Source organism: Cuculus canorus, chromosome Z (assembly GCF_017976375.1).
Source record: "Cuculus canorus isolate bCucCan1 chromosome Z, bCucCan1.pri, whole genome shotgun sequence".
NCBI lineage: Eukaryota > Metazoa > Chordata > Aves > Cuculiformes > Cuculidae > Cuculus > Cuculus canorus.
In genome coordinates, this window is record NC_071441.1 from 60,694,205 (window position 1) to 60,715,376 (window position 21,172).

Here is a 21,172-nt window from a genome sequence, read left to right on the forward strand (position 1 = left end):
TGTGCGATGCAAGGAGGAGTGGGAAAGAGGTGGGGGGTGGGATGCAGTGGAATGCTATAGCAATGGAAGGGAGGTGTGGGAAAGAGGTGGGGTGGAGGGGTGAGATGCCCTGTGCAACGGAAGGGGGTGTAGAATGCGATTACTATGGAAGGGGAGGTGGGAAGGAGGTGGGTTGGGGGGGTGGGGGGAGGAGGATCCGATGTGCAATGGAAGGGGGGTGGGATGCGATAACGATGGAAGGGGGATTGGGAAAGAGATAAGGTGGGGTGTGGGATGAGATGTGCGATGGAAGGGGTAGTGGGAAAGAGCTGGAGTGGGGGGGTGAGATGCGATGTGCAATGGAAGAGGGGTGGGGTGCAATGCAACGAAAGAGGGAGTGGGAAAGAGCTGTTTTGGGGAGTGGGATGCGATGTGCAATGGAAGGGGGATGTGATGGGACGCAATGGAAGGGGGTTGGGAAAGAGGTGGGTTTGGGGGGGTGGGATGCGGCGCGCGATGGAAGCAGGGTGGGATGCGATAGCGCTGGGACGCAAGGCGGGCAGCGGGCGGAGGGGGGGCTGCTCCCCCCACGCCCCACTCGCGGCCGGCGGCGCCGGGGGATGCGCGGCGGTGGCAGGAGGCGGGGGAGGAGGCGCCCGCTGGGGCGGGGCCGCGGGGCGATCGGCCGCGGGGGCCGCGCGGTGTCGGGGCGCAGCCGCCCGCCGGGCGCCGTGTGCGCTGCCGCCGCCTCTGCCCGCCGCTCGGCTCCATGGCCGGGATGCGCCTCCGCCGCCTCTGCTGCCTGCTCTCCCAGCTGTGCGTGCTGTCAAGCGGGCTGGCCGCGGGTAAGTGCGCATCGGCAGCGGGGAGGGATGCTGCCGACGGGGAGCCGCGCTGCCCGGGCATCCCAGCGCGGCTGCTCCCCTCCGCGGCGAGGGTGGATTGGGAGGGACCATCCAGCCCCGTCCTCCTTCCTCTGCCCCTGCGTCCTCAGCTCCATCAGGTCGCTGTGCCCCATCCAACCTCCGACACCTCCAGGGACGGGGCACCCTGGGCAACCTGTGCCTTCCCACCCTTACTGTCACAAATTTCTCCGTAATACCTAGCCTAAACCTCTCTTCTTTTACTGTAAAGCCATTCCCCCTTTTCCTGCTGTGACCCACCGGGATGTGTAGGGTGAATGTGTGGGTAAAACTCTCCTCCGTGTCAGGCTGGGGAGATGGTGCCCAGCCAAGTGTTTGAAAAACATAATGCTGGTGCGCTGGGAGTTTTGGTTAATTGGGATCTGGTGTGTGTAATAGGCAGACATTGTTAATTAGTGATTATAATTCAGTTTGATTATAAGGATAACACCTCCCGTATGGAGGCAGGCTGGGAGAGTTGGGGTTGTTCAGCCTGGAGAAGAAAAGGCTCCAAGGAGATCTTATAGTGATGTGGGGCTACAAGAAAGCTGGGGAGGGACTCTTTATCAGAGAGTGCAGAGGTAGAAGGAGGGGAGATGGTTTTAACCTGAAAGAGGGGAGATTGAGATAAGATCTTATGAAGAAGTGTTTTCCTGTGAGGGTGGTGAGACACTGGCCTGAGTTGCTCTGAGGTGCTGTGGCTGCCCCATACCTGGAGGTGTTCAAGCCCCCGTTGGATAGGACTTTGAGCAGTCTGGTCCAGTGGAAGGTGCCCCTGCCGTGGCAGAGAGGTTGGAAATAGGTGATTTTTAAAGTTACTTCCAACCCAAGCCATTATATGATTCTGTGACAGTGATGATGCAGCCTATGCGTGCATCTGCCACTTGTACGTACGCTTACAAATGTGTGGCCATGAGGTATGTGCCCATTTGTTTGCCCTTTTGAAGTCATAACGGGTCTTGCAAAATATGCTGAGAATGAGGTTGAAATTTTCAAGATATTTTTGTTCAGGTTCTGCCTGATAAATTAACAAATATTTTTAGCTGTATGCAAACTTGCCACTTGATCTAAATGATGAAAGGTTTGTGCAGCTCTTCTTGCATGAGTGTCCCTGGCTACTGGTTCAAACGTAACATTTGCTCAAGTTAAGCTCCAACTCTGTCTCAGTGTTTACCAGGACTTTGGTGTGTCCCAGGCCCCTGAACAGGCATCTGGCCCACGTGCCATGTGTAAGAACAGGAGAAGGGGCCAAAGGGAGCCCACTGTACTTTGGGTGGCATGCTTGGTGGGCTGGGAGCCAGAAAGAGCATGGGGTGGAGTAGGTTTCTGGCAGGCGCCATGTGCTGCTGTGTGCTCTATTCATTTAAAGCATCTGCTGGCCTTCCTTCCTTCAGGTCTCCATCCTTCAGAAGAAACTGAGGAGTGGGAGATCGTCTTCCCCACACTGTGGAGCCAGGGCCAGCAGGAGCCGGTGGGCGGCAGTGGTGGTGGGGGTGGCTGCAGCGCTGACACCAGCTGTGGGAACCAGAGCACCACCCTCAGTGCCCTCATCACACCTAGTTCAGTTGCTGGCAATTCCCGGGAGGTGCGTTCAGTGTCCTCCTCCGTGGAAGGGCAGGCACAGACTGTGGGGGAGGCGGCAGAGGAAGAGGACACTGAAGATGAGTATGAATCTCAGGAGTTTTACCACTGGTCCCCCCTGCCCCAGGGATCTGGTGCTGCCTCTCAGTTGCCACCACCACCATCCCCCCCGCCACTACCTCCAGCAGAGGATGGAGATGAGGTGCTGCTGAGGATCCCAGCTTTTGCTCGGGAGCTCTACCTGCTGCTCAAGAGGGACAGCCGTTTCCTGGCTCCTGGCTTTGCTGTGGAGGAGCGGCTTGGGGGTGAGGGCAAAAGCCCACCAGGTGCTGCACAATCACAGCCTGAGAGAGCTTGTTACTACAGTGGTGCTGTCCTCCGCTACCCAGGCTCCTTCGCCTCCTTCAGTACCTGTGGTGGATTGGTAAGATGATCTTGCATGCAGGAGTAGTACAAAGGTGTCTATCCAAGTGTCAGCTTCATCTGTCGCTTTTCACTCCCAATGCTTTCCTGAGGTCTTCCTTCTTTCATATCCTTTTGGATTCTACTTTTGTACTTATCCTTATTTTTAATGATTTTGCCATTCATACTTTTATTATCCCAACCATAATTTTTCTCAAATCCTACTTTTGCCTTTATCTTGTAAAGTTCTGATGTCTGTTGTTCCATTTCCAGATACATCTTTGTCTCACAGTCCCATACCTTTCTTTTCTAGATGTCCTTTTTATTCTTTGGTTATCCTTTCTTTAGCTTTTCTCCATCCCTAATTTCATCTTGGTCTTCAGTGTGTGCTTGTCATTAGTTATCTCTATGTTCACTCTCCTTTGTTTTGCGTATATGATCATCTCTGCTCCAGTCCATCTGTAGTCCCTTTGTTCTTCATTCCCACCATATACTCTAAGCTATTTTTCTCATCTGTGTTATCTTCCTCATATTATACATTCCAGTTTTCAGACTGTTCAGCCTTTCCTATTTCTATCAATATTTTACCTCTGCTTTCTTATCTTCGTTATTCCTTTCCTTTCATTCCTCTTATCCCTTTGGCCTTTTTTCCCTACCTTACAACTTCCTACATGTGGTATCTGCACTTGCTTGGATTTGGGACTCTGTACCCTTCCTTCCTTTCAGTTCCTCCATAGAAGTACACAATGAGAATGTTCTCAGCAGAAACGTTAATACAGTCAGATCCTTTGAGTGATCATTACTTCTGTGGGGTACGTCCCTTGTTTAAAACAAATTTCACCTGCTATAATTTTTGTTCGATCTGTTGTGATTTTTACCAGAAGAAGATCAGGATTGGCCACACTGACAACAGCAGTGGTGATCCTGTAAGCTGCAATCCCCAAATAAATGGGGTTGGGTGGAAAGAGTAGAAAGCAGCTGGGATGATGTAAAATGCTGGCAGCATTTAAAACAAAACCAATTATTACTACTATTATTCTCATATTGGCCCTTTATATAGCTTCATAAATGCATATGCCTACAGTACTTTGTAAAATACAGAATACAAACAGCAATGGTGGTAGAGAGAGTTAAAATCATCATAACCTTGGGTTTTTTTGGTGCCTAGATGGATATAAATCACCACAATCACATGATAGATGTTTTCGTGCATTTCTTTCTGAATTTGGATGTCTAACTTGTTCCATTGTCAATTCATGAAGATATGCTTGCCTTGCTTTTATTTGCATGGTCATGAAGTGAAACCGGGTAAAATGTGGAAATTTTGACTGCTTATTCATTTGCCTGTTTGGACTTACTCAGAAGTCAAAACCCAAACTGAAAGTGATAGAGAGGGAACATGTGTGGGTTGACACCAAATAAAATATTTGCTTATGCTTCTGCAAAGAGAAACCACCAAGTTTCACACAACTCTTAGTGGTAGCCATCTAATTATTGACATTTTGTCAGATTTTCCAAAGCATGGCAGCAGGATTAATTGTGGAGAAAAATATTGAAAATCAACTGAAGGTGTTTCGCGATCGAAAAGGTAAAAGGGTTTTTATGCTCTGGAAAAGAATTTGACTTATGCACTTTGTTCTTCTTAGAATTTTCCTTGCTTCTACATTGTGTATGAGTAAAATTAGTTTAAAGAAAATCTTTGCAAAGAAATTAGTGGAGATAATTGTCAAAAAAGTCTGCTCAAAAGTGGTGTACGTCATTGCATATCTGTAATTCCCTTGACTTGATTTATAAATTGGAAAAATAGACCTCAGTTCCCTAGAAGCCCCATCAGCAATTTTTGATTTAATCAGAATTATCTAGGAATACCAGCTTCCAACCAGCCTACCAGTCATCTAAGCATCCGATCGTGTTCCCCTTTCAAAAAGCTGCAGCTGAAACATAAGCTATTCTATGTATCTCAAATAAAATTGGAAACTGTTGTTGATGTTGACTGGTGGTGTCATAATCCTTCACTGCATAGGATTGTTTGCAGTGAAATAGTTAAGCAGCTGTTCTTCCTGAGAGTGTTGCTGCGTCAGGCACATAGTTAAAAAAATCGCGGAGTGCTATTATGTCAAAGTTGTCATAACAAATCTTAAGTTATTTGTCATCCTTTATTCAGTCATTGCTTGGGCTCTTTTATATACGTAAGTTGCTCTGTTTCCAAGCGTCTTGAAAAAACATCATCTATGCATTGCATATTCCACCCTTTTTCCTCTAGGCCTTGCCCTGCTTAAAGAGCCAAGCAAAATTTCAACCTACAGTTTTTCTTTTAAGATGTAAAAATCCACTGAAACTTGAATGTACAAATATTTTGTTGTTACTACCTCAGGTACAATTTATTTTTTAATTTTCAAGATAAAGAGATTTCAGACACAATTTAGTATTAATGTCTTTCTCATTTCAAAGCCTTGCAGACTTTGGGTTAAGGTTACTAGGCTGCATATACTTGGAAAAGCTAGACAAGTGGGCTCTAAGTTCCTTAACATGCAGCTTAGATTCCACACAATAATTTTTCCTTTCAGTGTGAAATACAGCATCTCTGTCTAGCAAAAAAACTTCCACCATTCTGCTCTGTAGATAGTAGCCTTTTAGTGAATCTCTGTTACACCTGAGGAAAGGAACTGTAGTTTGACAGACAACAGTGATTTTGCCACACAGGAGGAAAGGTGAAGGAGCGTAAAGGCCAGTAGAAAAGGTTTGACTGTCATGTGCAGAGGAGGGTTGTACATGCCAGTACAGATGTGTGGCTGATGCTATAGGGCTAGTTTTGTGAAAAGACACAAAATCTTAAATAAATGAAAAAAAAAGGACTTGCACAAAATTGTTGCGCCATCTAAGTTAGGATCCTGGTGTTCATTCCAGCTTCTCAAGGCATAAAGAGTCCTGACATGCCAGTGGCATTCAGGAAACAGAGAAAATTTCTGGATAGAAGACTTAACTGCTCCTTCTGAAGGGAGAAAGGCAGAATAATATTGTTGAAAATTTTAGTCAGGTTATTCCGTCAAAGTGGGATTTAGATGTTTTTGAGTAGCGCACTGGTTACAGTTGTATAAAACATGTCATGTACAGCACAGTATTAAAGCTTCCCCATATTTCTTATTTTACAGTTCTTGAGAGCTTCAGTAGTGTGGGTTTTTTCTTGAGCTGTTTGTCAAAAGACAGTTTGGAGGGGTGATAATAATGGGGTTCATATCATGCTATGTTAATCATGTGAAAATACAAGTGAAAAATGAGAGTTGTACTCCAAGATAATTACTAACCAAATTCTGACTGCCAACGTTGGTTTCATTTGGCAAAATATCTTGACAAATGAAGGAAACATAATTCAGTGGTATTTTCTAATCAAACTAAAGACTGTAGATATGCAAGTACAATCTAGAATTTCCATCACCATGACCTTGGTGTAATCTCAGAGCTCACATGATCAGTGGCGACAGTCCTATCCAACTCTTTGTTAAAACACTTGTGGATTCTTACATCCTTTTGTAGCTCAGTGGGATTTGCTCGGACTACGTTCTGGGATTCTGCAGTGGTGCTGTGGGAAGATTAATAAGGCGAAGTTTCAAAGAATTCTGCATCTGTATGCTGACTGCCTACATGTTGTTCATCGTTAGCCAAATCCCAGGATGTAAGCAGTCCTGCTGATGCCAGGGAGGCTGCTCTTCTGAAAGTGATGAATTGCAGAGCTAGACCATTAGTTATTTAAGTGGTTGTTTCTACTGCCTGAATCTGTTTAGCCATAATATTTGAAATAGGAAAAAAAAAAAAAAAAAAAGCATGTCAAATGTTGAACAGTTTTATTTGAAACTGGTAAATTATATAAGTTGCATTGGGTAGTTCTTTTAGAGTACGGTGGAGGAGAAACTGTGGATTTAGGATTAAGAAATCTGGCTAATGGTTCTTTACAAACTATCTGCTCTGCTGCTAGCATGCAAGTTTAAGTAATCTCACTGTGTTTCCTCAAAGCAGGCTATAAACAGAGCAGATGTATTCTTTATCTCCTACTTGTTTAATTTCAGAAAGAGAGGCATTTAGGTTTTTTTTCAGCACCAAAATGCTAACGTACTACTCTATGGCTATGTGGTGATACAGGTTTTCCCACTGTTTCCTTTTTTTTATCTTTTTAGCTTAAGCTGTCTGCAGTAACTAGAGAAGAGCAAGGTAGAGAGAGGATTTGAATGTCTTCTTATACCTAAAGCAATGGGATACGTTTAGACTGTTAGGAAGTGCAAACAGAAGCAAATGTATACCCAGAGGATGAACAGGAGAATGCAGCTCCATACCCCGATGGCTGTTGACCGCTGCACTTAGCATGTTGTCTAACAGAACGTGTGGAGATCTGCCTAAACAGACGGCATTGCAGGCTGGGTTAATTTACTAGAGAGAAGCTTTGAAATTCATCTGTGTGGTTCTTTTTTTTCACTGGATTTTAAGAATGTGAAATGGTCAATAGCGTATATATAGTTCTCTAAACAGTCAAAGAGTCAGTGTCAAATGTTATTTGCAATGAAAATTGATGTGCCTTTTCCCAGTGACTTGAGTGGGAACAAGTCTTAATACATCTCCATTCCAATGCAGGGAAGAGCTTTCTCTAGAGGACTGTGTCTTGCTTTTTTTTAGGCCTCATTACTCTTAGCAAACAAGTATTTAAAAATCCGATAGATAATTTATAGACAAGTAGTCACAGATTTACTCAACTGTCATACATACATTTAACGAGCACCATCCGAAGCAATGCTGCCAGCATCAGCAGAAGAATTGGTGTTAGTAGTTCTCTGTCATGCAGGGAAGTGCCAGATATCATTGGACAAAACTTGAACAAATGCTTCCAGTAGTAACAGCCTTTTTTTACAATAAAACTGAAATAAATTAGGATGTGAAAAAAACTTGTGTGCCTTCTTTGGCTAATGGAATGCTTGCATGGTACTTCTGCTAAGACTTGAAAAAAACCTGACGTGCCATTGCAGGAAATGTATGGGGGGAGAGGTTGTTTCTGACACACAGTATGTTTTGAGGATTAGTGCTATTACCTAAGAGTAAGGGAATGACTCATGTTGGATTCAAAATATTTTTCTATGATATTCTAAATTCACACAACCCTTAAATTTGGGACACATAATAGACCTTCTACATAACTGGATTTTTTTATGTTGTACCTATCCATTGGGGATAGTCTGACTTTACAGATTGTCTCAGAACAAGCAGAATGAAGTTGTAGTAGTAATAAAATAAAATAAAAAAATTCTGTATTCCTAAAATTCTGCGCAAAGTTACTTTTGAGGTTAGGATTCAGCCTAAGAAAAGACTGAATCCTTGTTTTGACCTCTTTCCTCCTAGAGGAGGATTTTAACCACAGTGTTTCAACATTTTATATGGGAAAACTCCCAATGAATACAGTTCTTAGTTAAACTTCCAAGTGATTCTTGCAGTGAGAGTAGTGTCTGACATGGCAAGTATACTTAAATTTTTGGATGACTTGGACAGATTTGGAGAGCTGTACTAACTTCTGCTTTTTTGCTTGTACAGCTCCTTTCAGCAGCAGTGCAATAACCTGCTGCAATTCCTTTCCTGCCATAGGGTCAGGCTGATTGGCAATTGTGTGGATTGTTTGGACTGGGTGTGAGTTTGCTGTACAGGGCACATGCAAGGTGAATCCTTGTTTTCACAAGCATCCCAGCTTTTGTGAGGCTCTCGGAGCCTGTGGTCAGGAGCAAGACACACACTTCATAAATTGCACTGAGCAGCTGTGCTGTTATAGGTTGCGAGGTCCTGGTTTAAGGCTTTTAGATTTCTTAATAGACTTACTACTTTGATCAAGCTGGAGAATGACTACCCCATTACACATCGTGAACCATACAGTACTAACATACAAGCCTCAAAATGGTTAAATACTAAGCCTCTTGTCAAGTGAGAATAGTACCTCTGCCTTCCCACTTCAGTGATGGTGCAGTTATACATAGTTTTTGAGTAACTTCCACACCAGATACTTTTTCCAAAAGAAACTGGAGACAGTTACAGCTTCTTTTGTGCTGAGGCTAAACATTAGAAAAAGGAGATCACAAACAATTTTTCATGAAAGGGGAAAGAAAAACGATTGTTACCAATATTCACGGTCCATTTGATACATACAGGCTAAAGTTTGACATTACAGAAGGATTATAAAATTAAATAGGATTATCCTTAAAGCTGCCAGGATGCAATGAAGTACACATTCCCTTCTTCTGGACCCCCATCTTCCAGAGATCCTGAAATTGAAAAGCAGGATAAATGCGAGCAGCTATATGTGTGTTTATATTCCCTCTTTTGTAAAACTAGGGCTAACTGAAGACAGAAAAATATAGGAGATCACAGGTGGGGTTTTTGGAGACTTTTTCAGTTACCTACATTGAATGATAAACTCCATTTCTTAGCACACAGTCTGCCTACTGTTGCACTGTCAGTTTTTTAAAGAAATGAAACTTTGCTGAGAGGAACAGAAATAAATGTGTGAATGAGGGTACTGAGTATCTCTTACTGAAAGGTCACAGGTTTACCAAGTTTTGCGTGGTTGACTTTGACTTACACCTTATTTGTGTTTTAAACATCTTTAAATGGGCAATATAAAACTTGTCATTTGTGGGCAAGGTAGGGAATGAGTGGAAATGTCAGCTCTGAACAGAAAGCAGCTTTGCTCTGTTATGGAAGTGGGTTTCTTTGCAGAAGAAACAGAAGCACCTCTGGGAAAATAAAGTGTGTGGACTGAAATTTGGGCTTCCCACCTCTGCATGAGGTAGAAAACCCAATGGAACGGGGTTGTGCTCCTGGGAGAATACCCATACTTTCAATGTCTGTGTTGGATCTGTGTTGGGTCGTTCCTCCTGGATGTGGAACATGGGAGAGAGGAGGGCAACAATGCTCCTAGGAAGTCTGGTCTCCAAAAGAACAAAATAAGGTGTTTCCATGAGATTACTTTGGCACGGGCACGTCTTGCTTCAGCATAGTCTTATCTGCTTTTTTTGTAATTTCTCCATTATATCAAGATCTCTTTGTTGTAATCTCACCTTGATCATCTAATGAAGCACAACTGAAAACACAGTAGAGAAGCCAGGAAAACTGACAAAGTGACCATGGCCAGCTGGAATAACCAGCATATAGGTACAAACAAATTAACAAAAGTTTCTCTATCCTGCATGAAACAGAAAGTTAATTACAAACATTAGATAAATGCTAAATATGGCTGGTTTTTTTTCATAAAGAAATGGAATAGTGGAGATGGTGTCCCTTTAAATGTGTGATTATTGTCATTAGGAATCATAAAGCAATGAAGAACTATGTAATGATAAAGGACTAAAAACTTCTTTCTGTTTTCCTTCTTGAGCTCTGATGCTGCAGTCTGTTGCTATTAGCTTTTGCCCTTCTGGATTAAACATTATTTGATTGGACTTTTGGTTTGATTTTACAAGAGCTTTTGCTAGTTTATAAGAACAATAACTCTTCTAAACACAGGAACAGTAGCGTCAGTGTAAAGCTAAAACCTTTCAAAAATCACTTTTGATTTAGGCCAAAACTATGTTTGAACTATAACGATCTCTGTTTCCTTGAATATTAAGCATTGTGGTGTGGTATACAAGATGTTGGGCCAAGCTGCCTCAGACCATGTGGTAATGATTCCTTTCTAGTCCTAGGAGCTATCCTATAATCATGTAATCGCTCCATCTTGACACAGGTTTGATTTGTGATTCCAATTCTACTTATAATGCCCTGCTGTTCTCCTAAAGTGCATAATTTCATTACAAAGACTTCCTTTGCAATATACTTCCAAACCATAATTAGAAAGTGTGTCCAGAGAAGAGCAATGAAGCTGGTGAAGGGGCTGGAGAACGAGTCTTATGAGGAGTGGCTGAGAGAGCTGGGGTTGTTTAGCCTGGAGAAGAGGAGGCTGAGGGGAGACCTTATTGCTCTCTACAACTACCTGAAAGGAGGTTGTGGAGAGGAGGGAGCTGGCTTCTTCTCCGAAGTGACAGGGGACAGGACAAGGGGGAGTGACCTCAAGCTGTGCCAGGGGAGGTTCAGGCTGGACATCAGGAAAAAATTTTTCACGGAAAGGGTCATTGGGCACTGGCAGAGACTGCCCAGGGAGGGGGTTGAGTCACCTTCCCTGGAGGTGTTTAAGGAATGGGTGGGTGAGGTGCTGAGGGGCATGGTTTAGGGAGTGTTAGGAACGGTTGGACTCCATGATCCAATGGGTCCCTTCCAACCTGGTGATTCTATGATTCTATGAAATGAGAAATATGCAATATTCTGAGTTATTCTTTTAAAAAAAAATTGAGACTGTTGTGAATCACTTGAGAGCTCTACTCATTGCAATTAATAAGCATAAAATTATAAAGCTTATTTTGCAAGATAAAGAATTGAGATGGTAAATGAGCAATAGTGTATAAGGCCATTAATGAGTAAAGTTTTTGTGTTAAATTAGTAAAGTTTTCACTCCCTACTTTGAAGTTATCTGCTTCAAAAACAAAAGACTTAGCCTCTCCCACCTACAACTTTTAAGGCTGCTGAACTTAGCATATTCTCCAAGTCTTACATCCCTGACTTTTATACATATCTCATGATAAGTGCTAATTGTTTTTGTTTTTTTTTTTTTTTTGTTTTTTAAAGAAACAAATATTCACCGTGTTGCAACCATTTTAATTTTATTTTAAGAGCACTTTTCCTTGTCTTTCTTTTTTGAAAGATTTCTCGGACCTGCAAGAATGGAGATTGTAAGAGGCAAATATAGGAATACCCATGATTTCCAAGATGTGATACCAGAAAAGCAGGGGATATGGAAAAGAGGGAGAAAACAATAGAGAGCATGAGTTGTGAGAGTCATTGTGGGATTGAGGGTAGGTGAGGTTATTCAAGGAGGAGCGTTTATGGTGATGTAGAGGTAGTCTGCAAATCTCTCACATCGTTCTTTGCTATGATGAGAGTAGAAAGGGATGAATCAAAGTCATTTGTATTTGGAAGAAAAGAAGATATTTGTATCTTCTGTAGCACATGTCCCTTTCCTTGGTTTAGTCTGGCACTGATGACTTTAGGGACATAGCATGATGGTTGGTTGGTTGCTTTGCAGAAGCAGCAATATGATGGAAATAGCATGAAATATGCTGAATACATGCATGTATGTTTATGTTGCATATCCAGACAGTAGTTGGTCAAACTTTTATAAACCAATCACCCAAAATATTTATATTAGATTTAAAATCAGATGTACATCTGCTGTGCATTAGCCATTCAGTTAACCTTTTGTTGTTAACCTGTCATAAGCAAAGAAGTATTATTTGGAATGGAAATAAGGAAGAACATTCCTAGAGTTACGAAGTCTTTAGAATGATAAATCAATACCATAATATTAGTTGCTAACAATACATGCATCTGCATGTAAATGAATAGAAGCAAAATTTTAGGAAGTCTGTGCTATGAATGTTTTTCTTGGGCCTGCTGATAGTTCAGTCTGAGTTATTTTCTGAACTAGTTTTGCTTCCAAAAGTGTATAAATGTGCCCAAACCTGACTTACGAAGTGATTTATTCCTGCGTGATTATCCTCCAACAATTGCATATGCTTGCTTGATGATGTCAGCTGTGCTACCTTACGTTCTCATTAGATGTCACAAGTTTTAACTCGTTCAAGTCAGGTCATTTAGGTAGCACTATGTTAAGGAAAATACAGATATCTGCTCACATGATGTTACTTTAGCTAGGGACAACTTTTTACAGTGTGAATGTCCTGTTATGTCCCTCTGGCCTTAAGGGGATGCTGATTGGGAGAAATGCCCAACAGCCATTATAGTAATGCCATTCTTTATATAAAAGGTTAAACTGCTTCACATGTGCTTAAACTTCTCATTGCTCTTCTTGTTGGTGAGAACACTGATTAGCGTGATGATTGGATTATAACCTTGAAAACGCAGGTGGAACTCTGCTTGAAGACTTCTTGTATGAAGTGTTTTGCTTTTCTTCTGAAGATGGGAGACAAGAAAAGAAAAAGAACACAAGAAAATGCTGAATGCCTGTTTTTCAGGGATACAGCAGTGAGTGAAGGGCGAGTTCTTACTCATGGTATATGCAGGGAACTTAAAGCCGGGTTTTCACACGTATTATCAGGGCTTAATATTTAATTGTGGTCTCACTTAATTGAGTTTTAAAAAATACTGTTAAGAATAAAGCTGTCTGGATCTATGCTTCTGTTGTAAGCTGTGTGTGAAACTTTTCAAACTTAGGCAATTTTTAAATTTTCTAAGAATTCACAAGCTTATTGCAAGTTAGGGGACGGGGGTTTGTTTAGGCGATTTTCTGCCTAGATAGATCCCCAATCTTTTTTTGTCCTTCTATGACATAAATATTTATGAAGTCGCAAATGAGGGGAGCAAAGGAGTTAAAAGTAAAAGAGGGCTTATAGGCTAAAATGGATACAATTATGCACATAAAAAATTTAGTTTTCCAATTTCTGGCTGATAGTCCTAGCATGTTTCCCTTTTTCTGCTTGATTACCTCTTTGTTCTGCAGTTGCCTATCTAAGGAAGCATAATAACAAAGACTTCTATGTTCCTATGGAGTTTTTTTTGGTTTCAATCCTAAATTATTTGCATTGGAAATAATGGAAGGAAACAATTCCTTCTTTCTTATTTAATTTTCAATGATAACTCTTTTTTTTTTTTCACATAAACGAAATTGCTTAAGTGACCAGTCAGACTGATGCTACTTGGATCAAGATGCTAATATGAGAACTCCATTCTGCTCACCATTTGTATTCTTACCCACATAAAATCAACTTCTCTAGACTTTTAAGAAAAGGGAAAAAACCTTCTTTGAAAATTAGTTTTTTCTTCCTTTTACTTAAAATAAGACTTCTTGAATAATAATTAGAATTAGATATTGTTCTTTCTTTCACAGAGGTAGGAGAACTTTAGTTTCTATGTACAACAAAAGGTAAATTAATATTTTTTTCCCAAAAAAAAGGGGAAGGAGAATATAGGTTTAGCAGTTGAAAGCAAAAAAATGCACACAGTTTGGAAAAAAAAATAAAGGAAGCATTTCAGTTATAAGTGGAGTCATAGAAGTATATGACTTCTATATATTTCCAACTTTTTTAAGTGATGAAAATTTAAAATGATAATAAATTGTGTGAGTCATATTTATTTCCCGTATTACTACCAGTTCTGGATTCATGTCATTCTAGATAGAAGTATAAAAAGCCCAAGCAGAACTTTATTTTATAGGTGGACTAACTTGATTTGTTGAATTATAGTTCTGTGCCCATAAATATAATTTATTTTCCTGTCTTGAATTACTCTTTTCCACAGTTAGTAGTTTTGGCAAATTGTAGATTTGAACAAAACTGAGTTTCATGGAGCGCTGCCTTGAATTAAACAGTCTTTGAATGCAGTTCAGCTCCTCTCTCAGAAGAAAACCAGAATAATGGAGTCGTGGATAGATATTTCAATAAGGATTAGCAGAGATTAAGTTTCTCTATGGGCAGTCATGGGTGGGTCTTGGAGCTGTGCCACGTCCTTCGGTGGCTACAATGAAAGCACATGGGTTTGAACAATGGTGGCTCATTGGTATGCACTATTGGAGTGTTTTACATGGATGAATCAATTTAAAGTTGGATTGTTTGGTTTGGTCTTTTTGGTACTAGTCAAGGTGTTTTGTCTAATGTAGTTTACATACAGTTGCTGATTTTTTTCCCATTTAAATCTCCTGCATGGGACTCAGTGTAGAATGCTTTGTGCTCATCCTTCATATACTGTTACGTTTTTGGCTGCATAAAATAATATTTCAGATTCTGATGGGATTAAATCCCATCTTGCACTAAAGAAATGGAGTTGATGCAGTTCTATTAGCTAAAGGTGTAGCAGTTTGCCTCTAGACTCCAGAAGAGTGTTTTTTAATCTTACCACAAGAAGCGCTAAGTTACACCATTACACCAAAACGCTCTAAGAAACACATCTTTACCAGCATTGAGTCTTTACCAGCATTGAGTCTTTACCAGCATTGAGTCTTTAATTGCAATAATTTTTTTGCATAGGTGATATTTTTCCATAGGTGCTGCTTTTTTTAGCCCTAGTAATATGTAATGATGCAAAGAGACTTTCTTCTTCAATGTAATATTAATAATTACTGCAATGTTGTTATATAATTATAAGGAACATTACTAAAACCAGTTCAGTGTAAAGAATTTTTAACTTAAGTTTTATGGAATAAAGTTTTTAAAATCCTGGCTTACTTTAGAGGAGCTGTTGTATTCATTCTGGAAAGGGATGTGATTGGGGTTGTGCCTTTTTTTAAAATAATAAATCATTGTGATGTTCTATTTAATGTAGCATGTACTTGATAAGCAAAGCCAAGTGATTGTTATCATCAGGCCTCATTCAGTTTTGACAACAATAGACGTAATCTACAGGTTTGGTAGCTGTTTTAAAAATGTAATTTTATGCCAGCTCCACTTTGAGTTGTGCAAGTAAAGGGTTGTGTCATGCTTATTCAAGTATAATTGTGTCTTGGTTTTCAGTTTGATTGTAGTTTATTTTATAGGTCTGTATTAGTCATCTGTGGCTCTTTGAGCACGTTGCTCCAGCGTATTTTTTGAAGCAAAATAAAATAAGGCTTTCCACAACATTTTAGGCAACAGACAAGAAGCATCCTTATTTGTCAGTTGGTCCGTGCACCAACAACGGAGTTGAAGTCACTCAACTACATAAAACATCTGTTTATTGTATGATTATGGGGGAGACAAAATGAAGATCTTTGTCCATAGGGCTCAAGCATTTGATATCTTTGAATTTCTTCCTTTCGTTTTGCAGCTTTGGTAGTTAGTGCTTCCTTTCATAATGGCAGTTACTTCCTTCAGTTCATTTGGAAACGGTCAGCTCTGGTCATTGCATTTTTCATGAACCAAACTGATGGCATGGCCCTTGTAAGTTGCTACATGAAAATGGGAACTCATGAAAAGGAAAACGTAATTCCTCTAGACCGTATAAGTACAGATGAAAATATGAAACCTGAGGGCCAGAATTATTCTACACATCATAACATCAGAATCTTGATTATAAAACAATTTTATGTTTACTGTCACAGCACTGCTGTTGTTCTAAATTGATATGAAATTAGATCTTGCCCCACTTAGAGTTTAGACAGAGAGGCTGGAGTACTGTGTCTTCCTTAATTGAGCATATATTGATCAGAGCAGATTGAGAAAATTGAGGGTTGCATCCGTGAAGTTATTTTTTCATAGTAACATCCTCATTTGTCTTCCCTTTTAACATTTTAAAATTCAGTAAGTCTCTTCTGATCTTAACTACAATGTGGTTACCCTCTTACCATTATATTAGGGCTTGATCATAGATGACATAAACATAGGGGTTTTGAAAGAGTGGCGTTTATTGTCATTATTCTTGAGAAACAATAAATACTAAATGTTAAGCGAAGTTTCTGAGCAAGAAATACCTATTTTATTAATTCAGCTTATGTTATTGGACTAACGAGACAACTAAGGCTTTCTAGCCCATCCTCATAGTTTCTGTTTCTTCCGTAACAGAAGCAAAATAACTTGAGAGATAAGAATAATTCCAGAATCTACCTGGTTTTACTGATTAGTTCAACAGTCTGAGTTAAAGAGTAGGATCTACTAAGTGAAGGGAGAAATGATTGGAGAGAGACTAGTAATTTCTTATGTGGTGGGTTGGCAGAATAGGTGATGTTTTAGTTTATGACATAGTCCTGGTCACCATAAAATCTGTGTTGTTGTAGGCATCTGAGGTTGAAAATATCATATTTGTTTCCATAAGGATTACAGAGTCTGCAGTTCTGGATATTCTGCACATTTAATAACTGGACCACTGACAAAGCCTGGCTTGCCAATAGCTGTCTGTGTTCTTAGTAACATTAGTCAATCCTTGCATAGTTACCTCAAGCAAAGGCATACAATACAGGTTTTTTAATTTAAGTTAGTTTTAAAATCAATTTCTTTCAGTATGTATTTAACCCAGCCTGTCTTGAAATAGGTTTTAACTTGACTGTCACATACGTAATGTAAATTTTGACTTCTCATTTCAACAATGGCTTGTAGCACTTGGATCAGAAATGCTGATTTGATTTTCAAATTTTGTAAACTAAAATTACCTGTGCTAAGAGCAGTAGGCTTTCTGTACCTCATAAACTTACAGAGTGCTGCGTAAGGAAAAGAAATAAAAAACATGCCTGTGGTAAGTCTGCATTTCTTAGTTTGTAGTTTCCAAGTATAAATCTTAAGGTGTTAGTAATTCTGAATTTATTATTTTAAAGATATATCTGCGGAATAATTTTCTTGACTGAATATGAAACTCTGTATATGGAAGAAAATAGAATTTCAAGTACTGCGAACTCAAAGTCCAGATCACCTCTATATTGTGTAGTGTCTCTCTCTTCTCTCTCCTTTTTCCTCCATTTATTTAAAGGATGTTGAGCCTAAATACTTGATAGATTAATAGGCACACAGCTGTGGTGAATGTGTATTTGAAATCTGGGTAGCTGCAATTTAGTAAAAAAAAATATATTTATTTAAACAGTATTGTTAGCTGCATAGCATGGTAACAAGGAATAAAGAGGCATTTAAAGTATTTATGCTTCTGTCAAACATTTCCCGTGTGTATGTTTGCATGGCAATTGTTGTTTTGTAGATGTTGCAATTGAAATCTAGGTTTTAAATTGTGGTTTATGTCAGAATTTTAAAATATATCCAGAACTTTTGAATATATCAGATTGTTAGTACTCACCATATATACATATAGACTTCTCAAAGTGAACACTAGTTATGCATACATGAACATAAATGTCTTGGCCAAATTTATGTTGCAAGCTAGTGACAGAACAAGATTAGAATTCTAAACTTAAAACAAAGACAGAGAAAAAGTAAATAATAGAATTGGACTAGAATTTAGAGATCAGGACAGTATCAACTTAGTACAACATCACAGCCAAGTACATGTCCCCTCTGTGAGAGGTGATGGTGGCGTAGGCAGTGGTATAGATCAGCTGTTATTACCAGAAAAAAATCCAGAAGAGCACAGTTGTAGGGATTATTCATCTTAAAACTGAGGAAGTACTAAAAGAGCTGTTACATCTTTCAGAAATTGTATGCACTGAAATGCTGTATTATTCATGCAGGATTGCAGCACCCTTGGTTTTTTTTAAATACCTCGAACAAAGATATTTGAGTAAACTTTCTGTTTTTCTGAATGTATGTTACACTTCAGTAGATTACATACATTTTTCATTGTGATTTTTCTCTTCATTTGCGTACATCCCTTTGTTGCATTCCATGCTTTACCTACTGCCCACAATGGCCAGCTTGTCCATTTTAGCAGATCTGCTCACCATCCATCCATCCATCCATCCATCCATCCATCCATCCATCCACGCACCCACATCTAACAGGTATTCTGTACCAGAGCAGAAAGTGAATCTCTCCCAGGGAATGAACTCGGCATTCATGCTTGCTGAATTTCGCATGGTTCTTGCTGATAACTATTCATAAATGTATTATTATAAATATATTTTATATTTATAGGTTGAATAGCGCTCAAGACGTCACATGAATGTTTGGTATGTCCATGAGACCCACAGTTCCATTGTTCTGTAGGTTCAGTAAAGATGCTGGTCTCTTGTTGGCTATCTCTGTTCTTTGTGTATTTATCTGGCTTGTAGATGACATTCTTCATCCAGTCATACCTCTTCAAGCCCCCAAATTTGAAATTATCAGAGGGTTAGTAGTATTGATAGTGCAAATCATTAGGTAACAGAATTGCTTTCATATGACACAGTTGCCTCAAACTGCCACAGGTTAGACTTGTCTCTCTGGAGAGAAAAAACAGAGTACACACATCTCGTTCATGGAGCAGTCTGTGCAGCCTAGTGATATATAAAGGTTTCTGTAGTTTTTCTGGGAAGAGTCCTCTTAAGAACTGTAGGGGTTTGCTCAAAAGCAGTGTCCTATTTACTTCCTTTTAACATTTAATATTTTGAAATTGGAGTTATGGTTCACTCGTGATTTTGTATTTTTTATGTTTAAATTACACTGTGCCCTCTCAGTGCAAGACATAAAAGTGTTTGAGATGAGTTCTGCATTTTGAAGCACTGAGCCTCTTCCAGTGTTTTGACACAACTAATTTAACTAAAGCTAGCTGCAATTAAACTATACTTCTGGGTAACTGCTGCCAAAATAAGAGTGCACAGTGGAGTCTGTTTACAGTGTGCTGTTGAAGCAATCAATCTGTGAAAAGAATAATATATGTTTAATTTTATTAAACTTCTTGATTTTATTTTATTTTATCTTTTCAAGGAGAATCTATGAAAGCTTATACATAGAATCATAGAATGGTTTGAGTTGGGGGACCTTAAAGATTATCTCTTTCCAACCCCCCTGCCATGGGCAGGGACACCTGCCACTGGATCAGGCTGCCCATGGCCCCATCCAACCTGGCCTTTAACACTTCCAGGGATGGCAACTCCTCTGGGCAACCTGTGCCAGTGTCTCACCACCCTCATGGTGAAGAATTTCCTCCTTTTATCTAGTCTAAATCTGCCCCTTTCTAGTTTATAGCCACTCCACCTATCACTGCAAGCCTTTGTGAACAGTCCCTGCCCAGCTTTCTTCTAGGCCCCCATTTTAATGTACTGGAAGGTCGTCATAAGGTCTCCTCGGAGCCATCTCTTCTCAAGGCTGAACAACCCAGCTCTCGCAGCCTGTCATCTTATGGGAGGTGCTCCAGCCCTCTGATTACCCTTGTAGCCCTCCTCTGGACCCATTTCAACAGCTCCATATCCTTCTTATGTTGAGGATTCCAGAACTGGACACAATATTCCAGGTGGGGTCTTACACCAGTGTGTCTAGCTATAATACGTTGTATGCCTTACAGTGTGGGAGGAGTAAGTAGTGTCAAAGACTAGCAGACAGAACTAGTTCGATGTAGGAAATGCAGACAGAAAAGATATTTTTGTGAAAACAGAATGTCAGGTGTGATGATGACCTTAAAATAATCAATTGGAAATAACAAATGGTAGTAATTCTGTTATCTGTAATGATCTTATTACGTGTTTGACTGTTGCTCTGTACTTTTCCACTTCTTAAAGAGTTCATTCTCCATGTGAAGCTCGCTACCTTTCAATGGAAGATGTGTCCTTGGTGTAATATCCTATGATCATTCTGAAGTACCACTCTCACAAATTTAGCTGCCAGAGTGAGAGTCAGGATTCAAGTAAATTTTGCCTGGTTTTCAGTGTGACTTTGTTCATAGTAATGTGGAAAGAAGGCAGGGATTTAGGTGATAAAGAGCTATTCTTTTTGATGTTTCAGTATTTTTTACAGGAAAAAATCCTCTTTGACTGGAAAGCTCCCAGACATTTCTAGTCATGAAGAACCTAGCTTACATGCTTTATATGAGTGGGATGTAAGATGAGAAGTGACACCTGGAAACTAATTTTGCTTTAGTGGTAAATTCAGAGCTGCAAAGTACAGCAGAATTAAACAGGCCAAAGGCTGGTGTAAGTGGCTTCTAGTGTGACTTACTACTTTTATACTACATGTATATATTTGCTTTATAGACTCATGACTTAGCTGACAAGAACAGGAGGAGGAAAAAACTGTGTGTGATCACAGGGTCATTATGAGCCATCAGGCACAATGTGGGTGTGAAAGATGCAGCCAACTGGTGAAGGACATTTAGTGGGGATACAGACACTTCATTCTTATTTCACAGAGCTGCAGTGAAATGATAGCTGAAATACAGCTTGCAGTTCTGTTTGCTGACGTTCAGAGAAAGGAATTCAGTTGTGGCTTCAAGGATAATTACAGTAGTAAAGACTGTTCCATCAAGAAAGGGTCAATGGTTGGTGTGTTTATCATCACAAATCAGAAACTGTGATATAATGATTACCTTTTATAGAAACATAGCAGTGAATATCGAGGTGCCTGGAAAGCTAGCCAAAGAGGAAGACAGTGTAAACCCAAGATCAGATGAATCTAAAATAATGGCCATGAATATATTAAGGTTAGAAAATTGGAAAGCTTTCCAACTACTAAAACAGAAAAAGGTGAAAGAAGTTTCAAATAGAAAAAGTTAAATAATAGAGCAGCATTTTTATTGCAAACTACTTTAATTAACAGAAACAGCAGGGAAATACATTGGAAAGAAATCTAGGCTGATAAAGGATCTGTGTTATGAGGGTGAGTGTAAGAAAGTCTCTTCATTACAGTCTACTG

The 21,172-nt window shown here is 40.0% G+C and overlaps 1 protein-coding gene across 1 annotated transcript in view; it reads left to right on the forward strand.

The window, feature by feature from the left end:
- Positions 1-640: 640 nt before the first annotated feature.
- Positions 641-21,172, forward strand: part of ADAMTS19 (ADAM metallopeptidase with thrombospondin type 1 motif 19) — a 140,272-nt gene continuing 119,740 nt past the window's right edge. The window contains exons 1-2 of the mRNA XM_009562964.2: positions 641-824; positions 2,276-2,886. Coding sequence (XP_009561259.2) covers positions 749-824; positions 2,276-2,886 — 687 coding nt within the window. The 5' untranslated portion in view covers positions 641-748. The remainder of the gene's footprint in view (positions 825-2,275; positions 2,887-21,172) is intronic.